The sequence below is a fragment of the Momordica charantia genome, assembly GCF_013281855.1.
Source record: "Momordica charantia cultivar OHB3-1 chromosome 4 unlocalized genomic scaffold, Mcharantia_2.0 BLBB01000004.1, whole genome shotgun sequence".
NCBI classification, from domain to species: Eukaryota; Viridiplantae; Streptophyta; class Magnoliopsida; order Cucurbitales; family Cucurbitaceae; genus Momordica; species Momordica charantia.
The window spans coordinates 24,021,248-24,042,377 of record NW_028275162.1 but is presented as its reverse complement, the minus strand read 5'-3'; the positions used below and the strand labels follow the sequence as shown (position 1 = coordinate 24,042,377).

The following is a 21,130-nucleotide window of genomic DNA, read 5'->3' as shown; positions in this document are numbered from 1 at the left end:
GCTTTAAATAAATTTTAAAACATAGAAAATAAAATTTAAATAAGAATATAATTTTTAAAAGCTCACTCTATCTCAACATCTCTCTAATATATTAATTTCTCTCTCTTTTAACATATTCTCTAATGTCTAATTTTCCTTTACGGTGGAGATTTTGACTTTTTCGTCCAAATCTATATAAGCTTAATTAGTCGAGCTTTGGGCAAATAATCTACTTTTTTATTATTTAATATTCTAAACTATAATATAATAATAAAATTTGAGTATACATGTTGTATGATCGACAAAAAAGATACAATTGTTAAGCAATTCTTTATTTTAATTTTAAAGAACTAAGAAGTAGAGAACACTGTTAAGTATATTTTGTTTTTCTTTGATACTTATTTTTGTTTTCTGAAGGATGAAAGATTTTATATGATGTTAATTTAATACTTAAAACAAAAACATTCTATTTCGAAAATTGTCCAAGTACGGAAATCAACTACAATACCAATACGATTTTCCCGCTCTGTTTCTCTGAGCCGAACGGCGAAGCAAAGGAAGCTGAGTCAGAGTGTGAGTGGTGGCCGCCGGCCGGTGGGCAGTTATGGAAGCTCTCTGTAAGATTTATTTTCGATAATCCGGCGGAATTCGAACCCGTCTTCTTCCGATGATGACGATGCACTCGTCTTCTTCTCCGATCTTTTTGCTTCATTTGTTCTTCTTGATCCTCTCCGATTTCGCCTCCGCTTTCTTGCCCGCCGAGAACGTTACCCTCTCCGGTGACGCCCGTCTCCGAAACAACGCCATTCTTCTCACTCAAGAACTCAATTGCCTTCCCTTTTCTTCCAATTCCCCCTCCTCCTCCTCCTCCTCCGGCGTCGGAAGAGCCTTCTACATAAACCCTATTCGCTTTCTTGATTTCGCCACCAATTCCACCGCCTCTTTCTCCTCCCGGTTCTCCCTCTCCATCCTCCCCACCCCTCTCTGTCCTTTCCCCGATGGAATCGCTTTTCTCCTCACCTCCGATTCCAAATCTTTCACCCCTTCTCGTGGCTACATGGGCCTCCCTGACCCGCCCCCAAATTCCCACCACTCTTTCATCGCCGTCGAATTCGACACCAATTTCGACCCAACTCTCGGTGACATTAACGATAACCATATCGCCGTTGATGTGAATACACCTACATCTTTGGCTTCTGTGGATGCTGGGTCGAGGGGCATTGTTCTGAAAAATGGGAGACAGGTTACTGTTTGGATCGAGTACAGGGACGACTCCAAGATGATCCGGGTCTGGGTCGGGTATTCGCAGACCCGACCCGCAAACCCAATTCTGGTTTCGCAGATTGACCTCTCCAGGCAATTCAAGGAGTTCATGTATGTGGGGTTCTCTGCCTCCAATGGACAGGGCTCTGCACTTTACATGGTCCATAGATGGCGCTTCAAAACTTTTGGGTTAGTCCCTTCTCTCATTCCTGTTGACACGGTTAATGGAGGAGACTGTTTCATGTGCTCGACGGAGGATTCGAGCGCTAACAACAGTCGGATCGTTGATCCTCGGAAAAGGAGGAAGAAGATTGGAGAGATGGCCCTTGGTTTGGGAGGTTTAGCTGCATTTTTGTGCTCCATTGTTGCAATTGTTGGTTTGGCTACCTTTGTTTTGATAAAGAAACTGAGAGGTAGAATGAGAAGAGGCAGAGGAAGCGATAGAACCTGTGAAGTTGAGATGAACAGGGTTCCAACAAGATTGTCTCTGGGGGAGATAAAGTCGGCTACAATGGGGTTTAATCAAAACAGAGTTGTTGGGGAAGGTGGTTCTGCAGTTGTCTACAAAGGGTCTCTTCCGTCTGGTGGGGACGTGGCTGTTAAGCGGTTTGAGCGATCGGGAAACGATCGTCTCTGCAATCCTTTCACCACGGAGTTCGCAACAATGGTGGGTTGCTTAAGACACAAGAATTTGGTTCAGCTTTATGGATGGTGCTGCGAGGCAAATGAGTTGGTCCTTGTTTATGAGTACTTGCCCAATGGAAGCCTTGCCAAACTACTTCACAAGAGCTCCTCCAATTCACTGTTTATCCTTCCTTGGAAGAAGAGATTCTCCATAGTTCTTGGAGTTGCTTCAGCCCTGACTTATCTTCATGAAGAGTGTGAGAGCCAAGTTATCCACAGAGACGTCAAGACCTGCAACATCATGCTTGATGCAGAGTTCAACGCAAAACTAGGGGATTTCGGTTTAGCAGAAGTGTATGAACACAGCTCGATCACTAGGGAAGCAACCATACCAGCGGGGACAATGGGATATCTTGCCCCTGAATATGTTTATTCTGGCGTTCCTACCGTCAAAACTGACGTTTACAGCTTCGGCGTGGTGTTGCTTGAAGTTGCATCGGGAAGGAGGCCAGTAAACGACGACGGGACGGTGCTTGTCGATTGGGTTTGGGATCTATGGGAAATTGGGAGACTGATTGAAGCTTCTGATTCAAGGTTGATGGGAAAGTACAATATAGTAGAAATGGAGAGAATGCTAATGGTAGGACTTTTCTGTGTACACCCAAATCATGAAAATAGGCCAACTGTGAAAGAGGCTGCAAGGATTCTTAGAGGGGAAGCACCACTCCCTCCACTGCCATCAAGGAAACCAAGAGTAAGCATCAGGCCCGTTTTCGATCCCGACGATGTCGAAGACGTTGAGAATTATTGTGGCAGTTATCTCGGGCTCGATGAGTCGGCATGGATGACCCCCAAGAGCCAATTTAGCTAGCTGAACCAGAAAGTGATCAAAGACTTCAAATGTTGCCAATGAAGAAGCAGTCACCTTGGGACATTGTATGGTTTCTGGTCAAACTTCAAGGAAGTGTCTTAAAAGGGAAGACAGGTATGTTTTTGTTTGGTATCAGAAGATATTCCTACATTAAAGAAGACAATGATAGCTTCACTTTCACATCACATGAATAAGAATTCAAACCAGAATAATGGTGTTAGATAGATTTGTTGTAGACTTGTAGGCCCCAAAACTGAATTTATTCATGAAATATTCAAACAGATTGACCCCAAAAACGCACACATATAAATGGTTAAGTAAAGTGTAGCAATGGGCTTCTCTTGCTTCTCTCTTTTCATCTTTGAAACTTTCCAATTTATATATACTGTCTTTTTTTGACTTTTACATGAGTGAATTTCCTTCTCTAAATAGTTTGGATGCCATATAAACGCGTCATGACTGCGTCTAAATAACTCAATTCTGCAAATTGTTCAAAGAAATTTCTTCAAGTTGTGGCTCTGTTTCAAGTCAACCATTATTATTGCAATTTGGAGACACTTTTCTTTCTTTCTTTTCACCATTTTTGTGGGTTTTCTCTCTTTAAAAAGATACGCAAAAAGAGCTTCTGATTACACAACTACTCCCACTTGAAACCATACAGAAAAATGGGGGGCAACTGGCAAGTCTCATTTTATCATTATACTCAACTTTATAGACTTTGCATCATAAAGAAAGATTGAAGATGTGGGTCTTATCTTATTTAGGGTTCTCTTTTTCAACTGCAATAATCTTCACCTTTTCACATAAAATAAAGTTTATGATCTTCTAGATTACAAAATTTTAGCTGTTTTTTTTCCCTAATATTCTATGAGGGTCAGTAAGACCTACACAAATGTGTACTTGAAGACTTTAATTTGTGAAACTTATTTCGTTTATGAATTAATACGACACTTCACTCAATTTTTTTTTTCTGAAATAGAGTCATGTATTAGGTATTAAATGTTTTAAAAATTTTCAAATAAAGATTAAACGTAATTAAAATGAACGTTTTGAAAATATAGAGACTAAAATGAATATAAAATAAAAGATATTCAAAATCTATTTTTTAAAATTTTATTTTGGAAGTTCTGTACAAACTAAAAGTGCATTTTTGTCGTTGATGTCTGGATGTATTTTACAAAATTTTGAGAATAAATTAAAATGTTTGGTATTTCGAAGACTACGTTTGAAACCAAACCATAATTTATGACAAAAAAAAAATGGTGCTCATTTTTATTTGGCCTCTTCGTACAAATTGTTATTTTTCTTTGTTAGTTTTTATAGAAATGGTATAATCCCTGTTGTTTATTGACAATAATAAAAATGAAAAAGCATCGAAATGGAAAGCAATATAAATGATAATGACATTCATTTTCATTTTTGAATTTACTTAAAGTGTTTGAATTTGACATTCAATTTCTATTCATATTGTTTACTTGCGTATATAATAAGAATTATACATATTATAATTACACCATATCCTTTTCACATCTCTGATCAATTAAAAACACATCAATGAAAAAGGATGTGTGCATACAATAAAGAACAATTCTTGATAATGAATTTAAATTTAATTTATTTGAGAGTTATAAATTTTTATCTTAACAACTTATTTGGTAGTTAAAAATATCAACTCAGTAAAATTAAGTAATTGGTCAATTAGATAGAAGTTGGTGGCATTTCTAGTAAAAGCATGTCTATATATATATATATATATATTCAACAAAACACGAAAGAAACTAAAAACGAGGACCCTAAGCGTCCGATAGTCGTCTTCCCAAGAAGAAGAGGGGAGAGACATTCCTCCAACCACACTCCAGAAACCTCATCATCCACAGCCATCCTTACTAATGCATGAGCAAGGTCAAGGGTAATAAGAAAAGCTTGTAAATTTCAGGAATCGTGTAAGATCAACAATCTCTTTCACCAACCAATCAAGCTCCGAATCGTCAGACTGAGAGTTCTTAATCTTCATGATCACCTGAAGAGAATCCGACACCACCTCCAAATTAAAGAAACCAAGCTCAATCACTTCTGTCAATCTATTAAAAAGGAAGAAAAAAGCAAATAACATTTTTAATTAAATGACCAATTATTAATAGAAAATGCTATTTGTTTTTATTGCTATGTTATCTAAATAAGGACAATAGTGAACTAGATGGAAGAGAGATGACAGAAGAAATGTAAAATGTCATGTTTGATACGCAATCGTTTCTTGTTTTTAGATTCATTGGATCAAATAGATTCTATAATTTTATAGATTTGTATCTTAAAATTGCTTGTGAATTATGTGATCCAAATTTAGAATATTTTCAAATATTAATTTTGGATAGAATTACATTAAAAAAATGTGATACATATACTCTTTCATTTTATAAGCTCATTTATTATTATTTTTTTGGTTCAAAAGCTCATTTAATTTTTGTTCAAATTAAATCATGTAAAGATAATATATTATAAATTATATAATAGTGTAGAGTAATAATTATATAAAATTTTATAATAAATATGTTAATAAATAAATTAAAAATATTTTAGATTCAACTGATTAGTTGGGATCTAATCAGAAATTTTTCAAAACACACCTAAATTTCCTAGGTTAAAATTTAAGATCCAAACTTCACAATTTCTCCTTCTTCTTTTTATTTTCCTTAAATTCACTAAAAGCAAGTTTTTGTAAGTATCTTTATCCGAGTATTTTTCTTTTCTATCTGATATTTCTTTTCCACAAATAAACTAAACAATAAATTTCTCCGTGGGCCAACAGGCTTGATTTGCACTGCCACATAGGGAGCACTTTTCAGAAACTTGTCTCCACATTCTGTAATTTGACAATATAAAATAAACAAAAATCTGCAGAAAGGAAAATAAAAGAAGAAGAAGATCACAACGTTGGGAATTGGAAGTATTATTGCCATAAATTCCAAGTCAACCAGAAAAAAAAAAAAAGAAAAAGAAGAAGTTTTGAAAGGCTCAATCATTAGAGCCTGTACAACTAATATTGCAAAACTGGAAGAAGAAAGAAAAAGAAAAAAAAAATCATTTTGTTGTATCGTGTCAATATTATTCAAAAAATGGGTATGAAAACCAAAAGAAGCTCCTACAATCCAATATCTAATCTAATTTCCCACCAAATGGAAAAAGAGGAGAAATAAGAAATAGGCCAACCAGGGAAGAAGAAGGATCAGACTTCCATTAAAGAATCTCGAATTAGCCTACAAAAAAGGGAATCCCAGATGGGTGTGTAGTGTTTTTGGCGATCTCTAAATATGGGTGGAGAATTAATATAATTTGGTCAGAGAAATGAAAAATTGGGATTATGGGAAGTTATCCGGGAATGAGTTGTCGTGGAAGAAATCTTGGGGTGAAAAATTGGGTAAACCATAAGGAAGATGAACAGGATTTTGATTGAACGTGGGAAGAGGGGGCGGTTCCACAGTACGCCACGTATAAGAAATTACATCATCCGGCGGCGGCGGCGGCGGTGTCGGCGTCGGCGTGAAAATATTGGGGGAAATGGATGGCAGGGAAGTGGGGGTGGGGGAGAGGATCCCCGGCGGAGAATGAGGCGCCGTCGTGGGTTCGGGTTCGGTGACGTCGACGGAGGAAGTAGAAGCGGCGGCGGCGGCGGAGGGGTGGTAGCCGGTTTGTTGTTGGACGTAGGCCATAAAGTCAGCGGCGGGGACGTTCTTAACCTGTGGGGAGAGTTCGTAGATTACGAGGGGCGGTTGCCGGCGTTGCTGGTGGTGGTGGCGGAGTTGGAGGGCACGGGACGGCGGAAGCGGCGGCTTCTTGATCTTTAGAGAGTCTTTGGCGACGGAGAGGGCGGCGGGGCGGGGGCCATTCAGTGGAATTTCTTTTCTTCTCGGAGGGGAACCCATTATTGAATTTAATTTGAGGGGTAAAATCAAAATGAAATGGGTTTCTCTGTCTCTTTCTTTTGTTTGAAGTTTATATTTTTATAACACAACACAAACACCCATTCCGATTTCTGATTCTGATTCAGCCCACCCATTAGAGTTGAAACAGTCCAACCCAAGTCTTCTTTGCCACATCATCCCATTTTTTCATGCTGACCTGGTATGTATCTACATTATATTTTCCTAATTCAATCCACGTCACTTCATTTCATTGCTTCCTTTTCTTCTTCTTTTTCTTCTTCTTTTTCCTTTAAAACAATGTGTGGTGTAGGGATTCGAACTCGTTACTTTTTTGTTGGAGATTTGTTGTTAACTAATTGAGCTTACTCTTTGTTTATGCAAGAATTTGCACAAGGTTTGACCTAATCAAGGTTAAACTCAGATGTCAGTAATCTCGAACTACCTGCATAAGTGAGCAAAATCTCTGACGCTCGAGTCAGTTAATAGTTCGGACTTAATAACAAGTTTGAGGAGAAATTTGATACCCAGGGTAAGACTGAGGCCCTCTATTTATAGGTGTGGGGTTCGACAAACCTCACGACCGGCGATTATTATTGTCGAGTTGCAGGTCGAACCTGTCGGGTTGTTCAAATTGAACCCGAGTAGATCGAACTATCGAACAAACATACAAGTCAGGAAAGCGGCTAAGTCCCCCACCTCGACAGGTTCGAGGTGGAGCTGTCAGTTTGAATAATTCTTCTTCGGGTGAATCTACACGTGGCACGACAATTTCCTCTCTCACACTCTTTTTATATCATTAACAAAGTTTTTCCTATGCCAAAACAAGTATAGCTCAGTGGTAGTTGACATATATCTCCAACAAAAAATTGTGGGTTCGATCTCCACCTCATATATTTTACTAAAAAAACAATATTTTTCCTATGCATGTAATGCATCGTATTTCTTACTTAGATGCTTAAAAATCTTAGTTAATAAAACTATAGGCTAATGAAAATACATATCATGTCAGAAAATCACTTGCAGCACATAAGTAAGTAGCATAGTATTGATTTTTAATTTTTATAATTAAGTTTTTCTTTTCTTGTCAAAAGTTACCTATAGGTAGGGGTGTTTGTGGGTGATTTTGGTAAAATTGATTTTTAAGGTATTGTTTGAATGGTGATTTAGAAAAATCAATTATATTGAATTTTTTTTTTCAAAATCACTAATTTTCCAATCACTTCTAATCACACTCTTAAAATGTTACGTTTGTCCAAGCGATTTCAACATTAAGTCAACTTCCTTTAAGAAAACATTAAGTTAATTGAGTAAAGTTTAAGTGATTAGATATTTGAGATATGGTATTTTTCATTTTATAGATTTGTAAGTTTAAATCCTCACGTTTTTATTAATTATTCATTTTGCAAATTCTAAAAACTATTTATGAAATATTAGAAACGTTGATAATAGATAAACATGATAAAGTAGTATTGATAATGGTCAATTTAATTATAACTTGACGGTTGGTATTAGTAACTTAATTATTTTGGAGGATTATATTCTTGATTGAAAAAAAAAATTAAAGCAAGTTCATATATATATTTTTACATATTAAATTCAATTAATTTTGTATGTTTTTTTGATTTGATCATATGCCCCTTTAAAAAGCTATCCATGGATTATTGACAATATTTAATTCCTTTTTGATGGATGGATATATGATATATTCTTGATTGAAAGAAGGGAAAAAAAAATCAAAGCAAGTCGTTTTTAAAAAGTGTCAGAAAATAACATAATGTAAATATATATAGGGGAAAGAGTTGAAAGTTTACACCATAAAATTTTCAATTTTATCAATTGAAATATTAAACATAAATATTATAATTAATAATTTAAAATTAAATCTGAAGATTAATGAAACGAATAAATATAAATCAAATAAAATATAACTAAACAAAACACAAAAAGATTAAATCAATTGCATCTCATACAATCTAAAGGACAACATAATATCTCAAGTCGTTTTTTAGATGAAAGATTGCCGGTAATATATCACTACAAATTCATATAGGTTTTTTCGCCATGCTTCAACTTGAATGCATTTAAATAATAAAAGTATATGTTCACAACATTCTTATGCGAGGCAATCTCGAGTTGTCAAACTTGCAAGTAGTTGTTTATTGGATAAAAATAAGGATTGTTTTAGTGATATTTAATGAAAATAGGAATGTAAATGGAAGAGGAATTTGGAAGTTGTATTAAATTTTAGAAAAAGTTAAATTCTAAATTAATACAATTGTTATGATTAATTATGTGGTTGAGTGTGTTTAATTTCAAGTCATATTTAAAATATCCCTATTAAATTTATGGTCCAACCACCTCTACAACACAACACAACCAATCAAGATTTCCCACTCAGTTTTACCTTTTCTTTTTCTCATCCCCACTAATTTGCAGTGGAGCTTAGAAGATCATATAATAAGATAAGGTAAGAGAAAACTAATTACTATATAAATTATTTATACGGCTTAGAACATTTAAATTTTCTTAAAATGGAAACATACTGAATTTGGACGAGTTAACCATCTAAACAGAACTAACCAACTGGTTGAGACATATATGTATATATCATCCATCAAAAAAATTGATGGTTCAAATTTTCACTTCTATGTGTTGTTGAATTTGAAAAAAAAAATTAGGACGAGTTCATGTATTGTGGAAGTTAAACGAAACCGTTTGGACCGTCAAACTCAAGTCAATTGAAAAGCCGGTGAATGGAAAAGTATTGAAAACCTAAGAAATTTGAGAGGAAGGGGAAAATTCAAAGGTGGGGAAGGGGAGGAAATTTGTAAAGATTGAGTCTTAGCGCGTGACTAGACTTTGACATTATATTTTTGGGCCACAACACAACCACAAGACAAATTCAAGTATGCAGCGCGACCTGCAATAACTATACAAACAAATTTGTATTTAATTTCCCAAGCAAACTAACATAAATATACCTTACCTACCTAAGAGGCAAAGGATATAAGTTGCTGTCTAAAACATGGAATTTGGGACCAAGTGTGTGCCTTGCTGACCGAGTCACGGCGCACCTACGTGTGGGCTCAAATATTGATCGTTTGAATATTATGAACAAGACTTACTTTTCTTGGTTTAGCACGTATGTACTTTTGAAATTTTTCAAATCGTTGAGGTTGTTGTTATTGAAGTACTTGACATTTTAAGAAGTCTTCCATGTAAACTCTTTTTGTTATGTAGTGATCGTTACGATGGTAGAATATTTATATTTATTAACGATATACTAGAATTATTAAGTATACTCTGTATTCTTAACTTTTAGAATTATGTTCTTTAGTTATATTAAACCTCCAAATTTTTTAATTGGTATCTCTCTTTTAAGCCTATATACTTTCAAAAGATTTTAGTAGTTAAAGATATTAAAAAAAAAAAACTCGATAACTAGAAAAAATTTGAGTTATAAACTCGAGATTGGTTCAATGCTTCTACTAAAATAAATTTGGGCTGAATTGAAACTTATAACCCCAATTATTCTTAATTTTAAAATCATTTATTTTACTACCAAAAAATTATATATGGATATATTTATTTTCATTTTATTTAACTTCATTCAACAATTCTTTTGTCGATTATCTATTCTCTAACAACTTTTAAAAATAACTTTTTAAGTGTATAGAGGGTAATTTTTCTTATTAATTTTGATTCGTTAGAAAATATGTAAATAATTATTTTAAGATATTAACATTCCTTTTTTTCTTTTTGTTAGACAATATTGAAATGAGTGACCACAATAACATCTACTGATCCAACCCAAATATTTGATATAAATAATATATAGAGGTAGTTTACTTTTTGACGCAAAAATCCTAGGTTATAAATTAATCCTACATCGAGGAAGCAGTTAAAATACTGTTTATCAAAAAGAAAAAAAAGTTAAAATACTAAATATGTTTTAACATTATGCTCTAATACTTTTATTAAATTACTATAGGTCTGAAATGTTCGAACTATGGGAAATTAGATTAAGTAAATTTCATCATCATTATTATTATTAAAAAAAATAGTGTTTGAAGATAAATGGTTGTTTTAGGGTTCTAAAAAAAAGGGTTGTTTTAGGGTTTAGGTTTTATCACTCTAAATTCAGAATGTTTTGTCTTTTTCGTCTTTTCGTCCCTTGTTTTTGAAGTGATTGGAAAGGAGCTTCACTTTTCTAAAATATTGTTTGGGTAAATAAGAAATTATTTAGTTAAATTGATTATATCTAAACAGATGAAATAATTAATTTTATTTTTATTATAATATATGGCTTTTAAATAATAAATTTCTGCCCACCAAACATTATCAAATATGTCATTGTTTTTGGAACCTAGCTATTACAGGTAGACATGCATATCTAAATTAAATTAAAAGATATGAAAATTGTTTAATGAAATAAAGCTATTTGTCACCGTAAAAAATATCTAATTAGATTATGCATATGGAGATTGTGTCTAAAATAGAGATAACTCAAGTCTACTAAATAAAGTTGTATCAAACTTGAATAAAGTCAAAAATCGGACATAACGTCCAAGGTCAACCAAAGCCAAAGTTCGAGTTAGCTCAAGTTAGCGTAAAGCTCGTATATAGCTAGTAATCAGTCCAAGTGACTCTCGAAGACTATAAATAGAGAGGTCTTAACCTCATTTTCGTGGAGGAGTAAGATTTCTAAAAAGTTGTTAGAGCACTTAGAAGAGATTCTAATACAAAGATGAATAAAATTATATTAACTTCACGAATTAAATTTTTCGTGCCAACAGGGGTTGGATAAACTTTTTTTCTAAAGTTTTTTTTCCACTGACAATTCAAAAGTTGATAAGTATTTATTTTTTTAAAAATAATAGAAAATATCTATTCTCTTTCTTATTTTATCCATTCTCGTTCTCTTGATGGTTAAAAATATAGCAGTAGTCGGCGTGAGATGTTCACTAGCCAATTTAATACCTAAATATTATTAACCTTTTTTTAAGTAATTTACGTGCTGATCAGATTCACAAAATAAAAGCCAAACATTTATTTATTTATTTATAAAGCTGGAACGACACACCGCGCGCGTATATATATATATACACACACATATATTATATATACATAAATGGATTCATAGAGTATTGTTATGCAATGGAAACCGAAAGTCGAGGTACAGGTGAAGATCGGAAGGAAGCCACTGGGCTGCGGGGCTCGGCCCACGGCCCTCCAGCGGCCCTTCGTCTTCGATCCACGGTTTCGCCAGGCCCGCCAACGAAATTAGAGTTAGCTACCTATGGAATGTTCTGGAACAACCTGGCGACTATAAGTAACGATCCAGCCTTAGAGGTAAGGGCATCTAAAACTAGCTACATTTCACATTATCCTCTTGCTAACTTAAACATCGCCCGTGTGACTAGTGTCGTACCAGTTTAGCTCATCTGGTTTTGCAGGTACTAATCCCGGATCAACAAGTTTGGTAGGTGTGAGGAGGAGAATCGGAGGACCGAAATCCACGTATCAACAAGTATATTTATTTTGTGCGGAAAGTTAATTAGTTGTATCCTCCCCTTCCCGTGGGCTTGACGCCATTGTAGCCACTTCTGCCATTGGGTTCATAGCCATTGTAGCCACTTCTGCCATTGGGCTCGTGGCTGTTGTAGCCACTTCTGCCGGTAGGTTCATATTTAGCTTCAAGAACTTTTCGTCCTGTAAGTTATTAAAAAAGAAATAATATGCATGTCTACGACAAAATAGATATAGTAGATTGCTGACATATCATGATCATTAATTTAAGAGAAAATAGTCCCTTTTACCCTCCCTGACTTAATAAATTTTTAACCTAAACTTTCAATTTCATCCAATATTATTAAATCTTTTGTTTGATCTAGGGTCAATTTTACACATTATCAATTTCGATTTTATGTGAGGCTTGACTTACCAAAAAATGAGGGGAGTTGTAGAGATTCTTATATTGTATTTTATTAAAATTAGTGGATAAATTTATAGCAAAAGTTTTGTTATAAATAAAAAATAGTATACCCAACCCGAATCAGCATATTTTTTTGTTTTACGGTCCATAATTCTTCCTCAATTAGGCTTAGACAGAATAGCAGAGCAAGTACAAGTATCGGTAGAATAATAAAAATGTGTTCCTCATCATTAATATATGTGATCTTTCGGGAGAATCGATGACTGTATCAAAGATGCACTTAGTTAGTATTAGTAAGTCTGAGAATTCTTAATTGGCTAGTTAGAAATAGATCCAGTGGAACAAAGGATTATCCGGGATCTACACCAATTTTTTTTATTAAAAAAAGGTAGTTTAAGGTAATTAAAATTTATTAACTTTGACCAAGTTAGGGGTAAAGTTTTACTTTTAGCATCCAACTCAATTAAAATTAAACCTAGTGGATGATACAAATTAAAAAGTATAGTATCAAACTTTTTAAAATTTAGAAAAAAACCGGAGTTAAAAATTTAGGTGTAAATTGTACCGACCAAGTGCGGATTCTTGCAGACCGGCGGCAGCCACTTCATTGGTGGATATGAGGAGGAAGACAGCAAGGAAAGCAGCCATCGCCACGGCTCCGGCAACCTTAGAGTTCACCATTTTCCAGTGCTGGCTTTAAAAAACCAATGGTAATTAGTTTACGTTATACAAAATTTTGCTGAGTATTTATAGCTGAACAAGGCTTAAAATTAGTTAATGTAATATATATGTCACGCAGATCCACGTTGCCCATTATTCAACAAACAATTAATTGATTCGGTTTTGGCACCCAATTTCAACGCTAATGGATCAAAGTTTCAAATATATGACATAATTTACCCCCAAAATTCTACCTTATCATATGGACTTTTATGTAACGTTCATCCAGGAAAGATAAATTTTTTTAGTTTTTTAACTCCCGCCAGATGTGGCTACAGATCATTTTGTTTGATTCCGAGCGTTGAAATATATGAAGAATTATTCAAACTTACTTGCTGCTGCCACATACGCGTGTATCTCACCGATTTTTAGAATTGGAGTGTTTATTATTATTCCCTCTTTTAAAAAAAAGGGGGGTAAGATTTTTAGATTTCTTATCAAATTAAAAAATCAAAATAGAGAAAATTTAAGTATGAGTAATATTCCTAAACTTAATTTTTATATATAAAAATAAATTATTACGAAGATTACTGGAGATAAGTTTTTAGAGCCTATGAATTGTCTATGATTTTAGAAGTTTCAATTAGCCTTTATGATTTGGTTAGTTATCCATTTACATGACAATAAGTTTATGTTTTCTAAATTTAGCTACGATTGGTAAGGTTTAATAAAATCACAGTGATCACATTGTAAATCTTAGGACTATAAAGACTTATAAAGACCTAATTAAAGTTAAAATTCAAACAATATGGAGAAGCTAAAAAGTTTAATACTATAGAAACTATTATAATTTGGTTTAAAATTTATTAATAATGTTTAGTTTTATAATTAAAAGTATTTTTAAAATTTTCGAAAACTCTTTTACGGTATTTTGGGTGAAATGTTTAATTAATATTTAACTAAGAAAGTTAATTGTCAATTTGAAAGATCTTCACCCATGTTTTATTTAACTTAAAAATGAGAAATAGAAAATGACGTCAGTAAGTAATTAACCTATGGATCATGGACCATTTTGTATGACCGGATGGCCCAAGACTTGGAATAATACATTACTAATATAATATGTTTAATAACCTTTAAGAAATATAATATTGCTTATTAAAAACACTCTTTTTATTTTAATTGAAGAAAAGGAAAAACAGAAAACAAGAGGTTAAAATATTTCTCATAAGTCATAACTACGAAGGTCCAAACGTTTTTAAAATGGTTAAAATACATAGTCAATAACCTTACTAGGTATAGTACTATATAGTATATATATTTCAAAGATTCCTCCCCTCACTATTTAATCCATAATCAAAGATTTATATTTCTTCAAATATCTCTAAAACTGAATTATTGACTTATTCTGCACCCTCCCTGTTTGAATCCTTCCATAGAAAAAAAGAAATAGAGAATTTATTTTTTTAATTAAAAATTGCAAAAGACGTATTTAAGAAAGACAAGGCTTAGAAATTGCAAAGAGAAATAAAGCATATTGAACATGAGGAAAATATTATTATATGGTTGATGGGATTAAATAATGCAGAAAAGTGTGTGTTTGGTTGGAGAAAATGAGAGAATTTTAGGGGGAGAGAATCAGCATGTGGTTTGTGATAAATATGATATGTAAGGGATGGCGATGGGGATTTAATTTGAGGCGTATAAGCTATATATACATATATTATATTATAAGCTCTATTCTTCTTAAGTGACATATATATATATATTATTTCATGAAAATGATGCAAAACCCACCACGTGATTTTAATTTTTTCTCCAAATAATCCACTCCTACGGATCACTTCTCCGGAGAATTCTCAAGAGTGTTTTCTTGGTTAAATGTTATATCACATTTTAAAATTCAAAGGGGTTTTTAACCTTTGTTTCATATGGAGATCAAACTAAAATAGAGTTCCTTATAAATTGGTTGTTGCTATAAAATCTATGTAACTTATAAATATTAGATCATTCATTTCTAAGGTATCATATTTTTTTATCTATGTGACATAAAAAATAAGTCTATACCTAGTGTCAAGTTTATACTAATTATTTGTTGCGACAAAATTATCCAAATTTTTTTTATCCATCTTGTCGATGGATGTACCCAAGTTTATGTTTGATATATATGAGATCTATTACTCATATAGGCTATGCATAAATTAAAAAACTAATATTTTTAAATACTACGTTCTAACTTAATTTTAATAATAATTGTACACAATAATATTAATCATTAACCCTATACTTGAAAGTATAGGTAATTACACAAATTCAAGTTTTTATAACTTATTCTTTTACATAAATATTGAAATAAGTATATATATGGTATGACTTCAAAGTTTGTAAAATCATGCTTATTAAAAATTTAAAACTATGAATATACCCTTTGAAAATAAATACATATAAAACCTTATATCTTAATAAGCGAGTAATTTCTATGTCATAAAACAGAAAAGCCATGGAAGCCCTAGTTTATTATTTTTCACTTTTTCTAATTGAAAACCAATTACATAATAAAGATTTTTATAATATACATAGTTACTATTTCCAGTATCAATTGATTTTAAGATACAACCTATCGATTTAGTAAAATCTACCAAAAACAAAAACCACTTAGTTTTATCTTAAGATTCAATCATTTATTGAAATATAATTAATAATATCATGTTTGAATAATTAATATATTAAATAATTTTGTACGTATGATACCTTATTAAATTATTTGTGTGATCTGTAGTCCCAAAAAAAAAAAAAAATTTTATTAGTAATTTCAAAATTTCACCAGCAATATTTGATATCATATTTTATTTATGTTATAATTAAATAATGTATTTAATAGACCCATTTTACATGCTAGAATTAAGGTATGTACCCTTGACTAAAATATCGTATATTCGAATCCATCCTTACATGTATTGAATAGAATCCTATCGAAATTAAAAGACAACAATTCATAAATTATTTTTACCCATGATCGGAGGTAGAAGATTTGTTAAAAATGGCCAAAAAATACAATAAAATGTTACTTGCCAATCTGGATATAGTTGATTTGTTTAAGATATATAACTTCCATTAAACGAGGGTAAAGGTTTGAATGATAAAAAAAAAAAAAAAAAATTTATTTCACATAAATGGGAATTAATTGTTTCCTGCACTGGATGTGAACTCGAATTAGTACTAAAAATTGAAAAACTGGAATTAAATATTAAAAAAGGTTCCTCAATTTTATAGCACCCATCCACGACGTGTCGCATTCTCAGTAATTTATGGAAGGATATTTCATTAATATGTAATTAAAAAAAATATTAAAATTAAACTCAATTTTACTTTAACATTAAAAGAATTAAGGATTAATCTATAATAAAGTAAGTCAACCATGATAACAGCCCCCTTAAAAAGAAATTAGTTGACCTATTAATTTGAGAGAGAGGAGTGTGACCAAGTGTGTCCGCAACCTAGGATTAAATAACTTAATTAATTATACTAAAAACTTAATTAATTAGATATAAGTAAGCTAGCTAAAATCATTAAGAGTATTAAATTAGTTTTAGTTTAATTTAAGTTAACGAAGATACGCCACGTAACCCGTTTGATCACGTGCATGGCAACATGCCTTCTTACGCTTTGCATCTAATTAATTAATTAATTAATTTTAATAATCTGTATTATTCCTCATATTTCTCCCTAAATCCACGACTGGAAGCTCACTGTATCACTCCCATTCGTGCCGACCATTTTCAGTTTTCCCCTGCAAATTACCATTCTATCCTTGCCTTAAATATCAGACAAACCTACAAGTGGAGAAATAAATATTATTTTATTTATTTTAATATTATGAAATAAGAAATTGCATTTTTTTAAAACAAAATCCAAAATAAACATTTATTATATAATTAACCTGCATGTAAGGAATATATGCAAATGACTAAAGAATATCAGAAATAGAACCAAAAAAAATAAAATATAAGTTCATATAAGTTTTTTTATTCCATTTATTATATAAGTTTTTTTTTGTTTATGTTAATGATTAAAATAAATACTTGTTGCAACTTGAGAAAATATTTAAGAGAGGGTATAGTGTAGAGCATTTGAAGATGGTGGTGTGATTAATGAACTCATTCAATGATTCATGACTTATTTTCATAATTGTCCAATCAAAATTTGTTGTCAAACAGTAAGTTATCTTTTACACGATGTATAAGCATACAATAATAATCAATTAAGAAACCAAAAACTAGTTGGATTAATTGGCATTGATGATGCAACAATTTTTTTTTTAATTTGCATTTTTTTTTTTTGGAAATCAACAATAATGAAGACCAATGCTTTTGTTTGTTAATATTAAGGCAGCACATTGAGTCATTTTTTGAGTGTTTGTTATTTGTACCTAGCTTTCTTTCTCTAGACTTGGAAAGTGATTGAGTTGTTATATCAGTAAACTAATTTATGTTTGTAAATGTTAAGTTATAAATAACTGTGCAGAGGAGACTAAATATTTAACAATGAGAAATCCTATTACCTCTATATAAATTTTGAGATTGTTCTCCCATTAAAATTGGAAGAATTAATTAGAAGCATACTTTGTTTATAATTTTTTTCCTCTATTGAAAATCATTAAAAAGCTGTTTAAAAGTTTAGGCTAGCTAACTAAAATTTAAATTATTCTTTCAATAATTACTCGGGTAATATAAATTATCGTATATATTTTTACCCTCTCCTCAGAAAACTTCAATCAGAGAAGAAAAGAAAGGAAGATAAAATAGAAAAATGAAACTATTATATGAGAGGATGGGAGGGAATTAGGAAAAATAAAATATAAATGATTAATTTTTTCATCCATGATATTAGAACACACGATGTTACATTGTATTTCAAATTCCTGTAATATCATTCATAAGATACCATTTTAAACATGTTAAATCACCGCTAATCAAAAAAAGTCTAAGTTGATTTGAATAATTCATAAACTAAAATGATGATGATTTGGAAATTAGAGAAGTTGGATGATTAGTGGTGTGATATTATTAAAGAGGGGGTAGGGGGAAGGATATAAGAGTAATTTGGGGGACAAAATTTCAAAGACAACCAAGTGAGGTTTGACTAATCAACGTCAATCACTTTCAATTCATGTACTGTATCGAATGGGAAGAAGCCACGTGGGGTGTGAGAGCAATCCGCCTGTTATACAGCTCCGATCTCATGAACTGAAGCTGTGTTTCTTCCCATACACACGCTCACACCCTTCCTTGGTCCTAACGGCTCTCCAACCGCCCACGTTTCTCTTCACACCCTCTTCACTCTACATAAATTCCATTATTCCCTTCTTCTCTCCTCAGGCTCACACACCCCCATTTCCTCTCTTTTTTTGATTCTGAATAATAATAATAATAATAATAATAATGTTCTCTCCAATTTCCGACCACCAGATCCCCCACGCGCCGCCTCTCCTCCCTCCTCCTCCTCCGCCGCTGCATCTCCAGCGGAAATGGAAGCCCCACCTCGAAGCCGCCCCCAATTGCCCCCGCTGCGCCTCCGCCAACACCAAGTTCTGTTACTACAACAACTACAGCCTCTCCCAGCCCAGATACTTCTGTAAAGCCTGCCGCCGCTACTGGACCAAGGGCGGCTCCCTCCGTAACGTCCCCGTCGGCGGTGGCTGCCGCAAGGCCCGCCGCGCCAAATCCTCCCTGCCACGTCCCCACTCCTCCGACCGGCTAAATCCAAATTCCACTAAATCTGACGATGCCAGCTCATCCAGTACTGGATCTGACATCGATCTCGCCGCCGTTTTCGCCCGATTCTTGAACTCCGACGACTCGCCCCCCACTGGGCCCCACGCGTTGACCAGCTCCCCATTGCCCGATAATCTGACGCCGGAGAGCAATTCCGAGATCTTCTTCGACGGGCTCTCCGATTTAATTCTCGACGAGCAACACAAAAAACAGGAAATTACGGGAAATAATTACCAGAATTTCCCATTTGAATTGGGCGTAGATGATGATGAACTATGGCCGGAATTGGAATTGGAGCCGTTTGCGAATTGTCACGTGCGGGTCACGGACCAGTTCTGCCAAGTTGGGGATAATTGGAGCTCCTTCGACATCCCACCTGGTTTTGAGGTTCTTTCCACGCCGTAAATATATATAATTCTCCAATAATATTTACATCATATACATTTTTCCATCTTATTCTTCCGTCAAACAAAAAAATTAAAATATATATATATATTGATACCAAGAAATTTTCCATGCTAGATATATAGTACATGGGATTATATTCCATACTGTTACATTCAAAACTATATATTAAAATAAACACTCGTAGTTAATTTTCAAATACGATTTCTCGTTTTATTTTTCATGGTCTTGATGATCTTTTTGGATGTTTAGTTGAATATGGTTGCTTGGGTTTACGGAAGAGTCAAATTAACTGTATAGTAAACTCTGCGATTATAACCCTACAACTACAAAAGCTAAAGAAAGTCAAAAGCTAAGTTTTAATTGCCAAGAAATCTCAGAAATAAATTGAAAATGATCTTTTAACATACACAGCTACTGCTTCGCGAAGAGTGAGGGAAAAGAATGATAAACAAATTAATTGTATGCAGTTTGTATGTATATTTATGCATATATAGATCCTTTGAGATTAAGTTAAATCACCATATAGATCCTTATAAAATAATGTTAGTTCATTGCCATAATTATATGTGAACACAATTTTAAGTGGCATGGCATTATTTTCTATAATTGCTCATTTTTAGCCAAACTCTTACCATAGTTTGGTAGATTAGTCCATTTACCATTCACACATGCTTTATAGCGAGCCATCCAGCTCGTTTTATCACAAAGTTAAATGTACAGTTACAAATATATGACCAAAATATTTAGTAAAATTCGTAAAATAACAATCACATTTAATTTTTTCAAATATAACATTAATTTTAATGACAATTTTACCCAAATAATATACCTTTGTAATATATGTATATGATATACTACTTGAAATATGTATGTAACATACATTTGATATACTACTAATATCAGTGTCTGATATAAGGGAAATTTTGTGTCAATTTTCCAAAATTAAATATGCCAACTCAATTTAGCATTCTCCAAATTATTGAACAACTATAATCCAACAAATTAATGAAAACTGTCTACCTATGTTGAATTAGGTTTAGGTTGAGCTAGCAATCGTTACCTAATACATTCATATTTGGACCAAGGGACAAATAAGTAATGGTTTAATTATATTTAATCTCCAAAAATTAAAATATGTTTTCTCATTTAAAGTTGCATATATGTTTCATGAGTCTCATATAAACATGAGCTTATTCTTATGAATTGTTTTGAAACATTTGATGCATTATGACATTGAAGTAGGAAACTGATTGGTGTAAATAAGAAATGGGGAATGGTTTTAGCATCCATAGGGAGGAAGAAAAAGTCAAAGTGGTGATGTGAAGAAATCACATGGGGATTGTTGAAAAAGGAAGCTCATAAATGTGTGAAATTAATGGCAGTGTGGTTACGTTTTCCAAAACCTATTTTGTGGCTGTGGCAGATATCAATTCATAACAACAAACTCCCTCCCCCTTCATTGAATGTCTTCGAGCCACCTCATCCCGGGCCCACCGGATCTCACATTCTAACTACAATATATTTATTACAGAAATCCATCACCAAATTTGAGTTTAGACTGTATTTGATACCTAATATTTAAAGATAGATTAAATAAATATTAACTTCAAACTTTAGTAATTAGAAAGCGTACTTTCTTTAATTATAATTGTTGGAGAAAAAAATATGACCTATCACGTGGCGAGATATGGTCGAG

The 21,130-nt window shown here is 32.9% G+C and overlaps 2 protein-coding genes and 1 long non-coding RNA gene across 3 annotated transcripts; 2 read left to right on the top strand and 1 right to left on the bottom strand.

Annotated features, from left to right (window-relative positions):
- The first annotated feature begins 649 nt into the window (after nucleotides 1-649).
- LOC111011959 (L-type lectin-domain containing receptor kinase S.6) lies at nucleotides 650-3,142 on the top strand. The gene has a single exon (XM_022285965.2). It carries the CDS (start codon nucleotides 650-652, stop codon nucleotides 2,735-2,737), a length of 2,088 nt encoding a protein of 695 aa, XP_022141657.2. The 3' UTR covers nucleotides 2,738-3,142.
- An 8,552-nt stretch (nucleotides 3,143-11,694) lies between these two features.
- Nucleotides 11,695-13,323, bottom strand: LOC148212050 (uncharacterized). Its single transcript, XR_015790396.1, has 2 exons — nucleotides 13,162-13,323; nucleotides 11,695-12,369 (listed from the first exon to the last, which is right to left on the bottom strand). It is a non-coding gene; the product is annotated as an uncharacterized LOC148212050 (long non-coding RNA).
- A 5,002-nt stretch (nucleotides 13,324-18,325) lies between these two features.
- Nucleotides 18,326-19,654, top strand: LOC111011931 (dof zinc finger protein DOF1.2). The gene has a single exon (XM_022285926.2). It carries the CDS (start codon nucleotides 18,694-18,696, stop codon nucleotides 19,429-19,431), a length of 738 nt encoding a protein of 245 aa, XP_022141618.1. The 5' UTR covers nucleotides 18,326-18,693; the 3' UTR covers nucleotides 19,432-19,654.
- The last annotated feature ends 1,476 nt before the right edge of the window (nucleotides 19,655-21,130 follow it).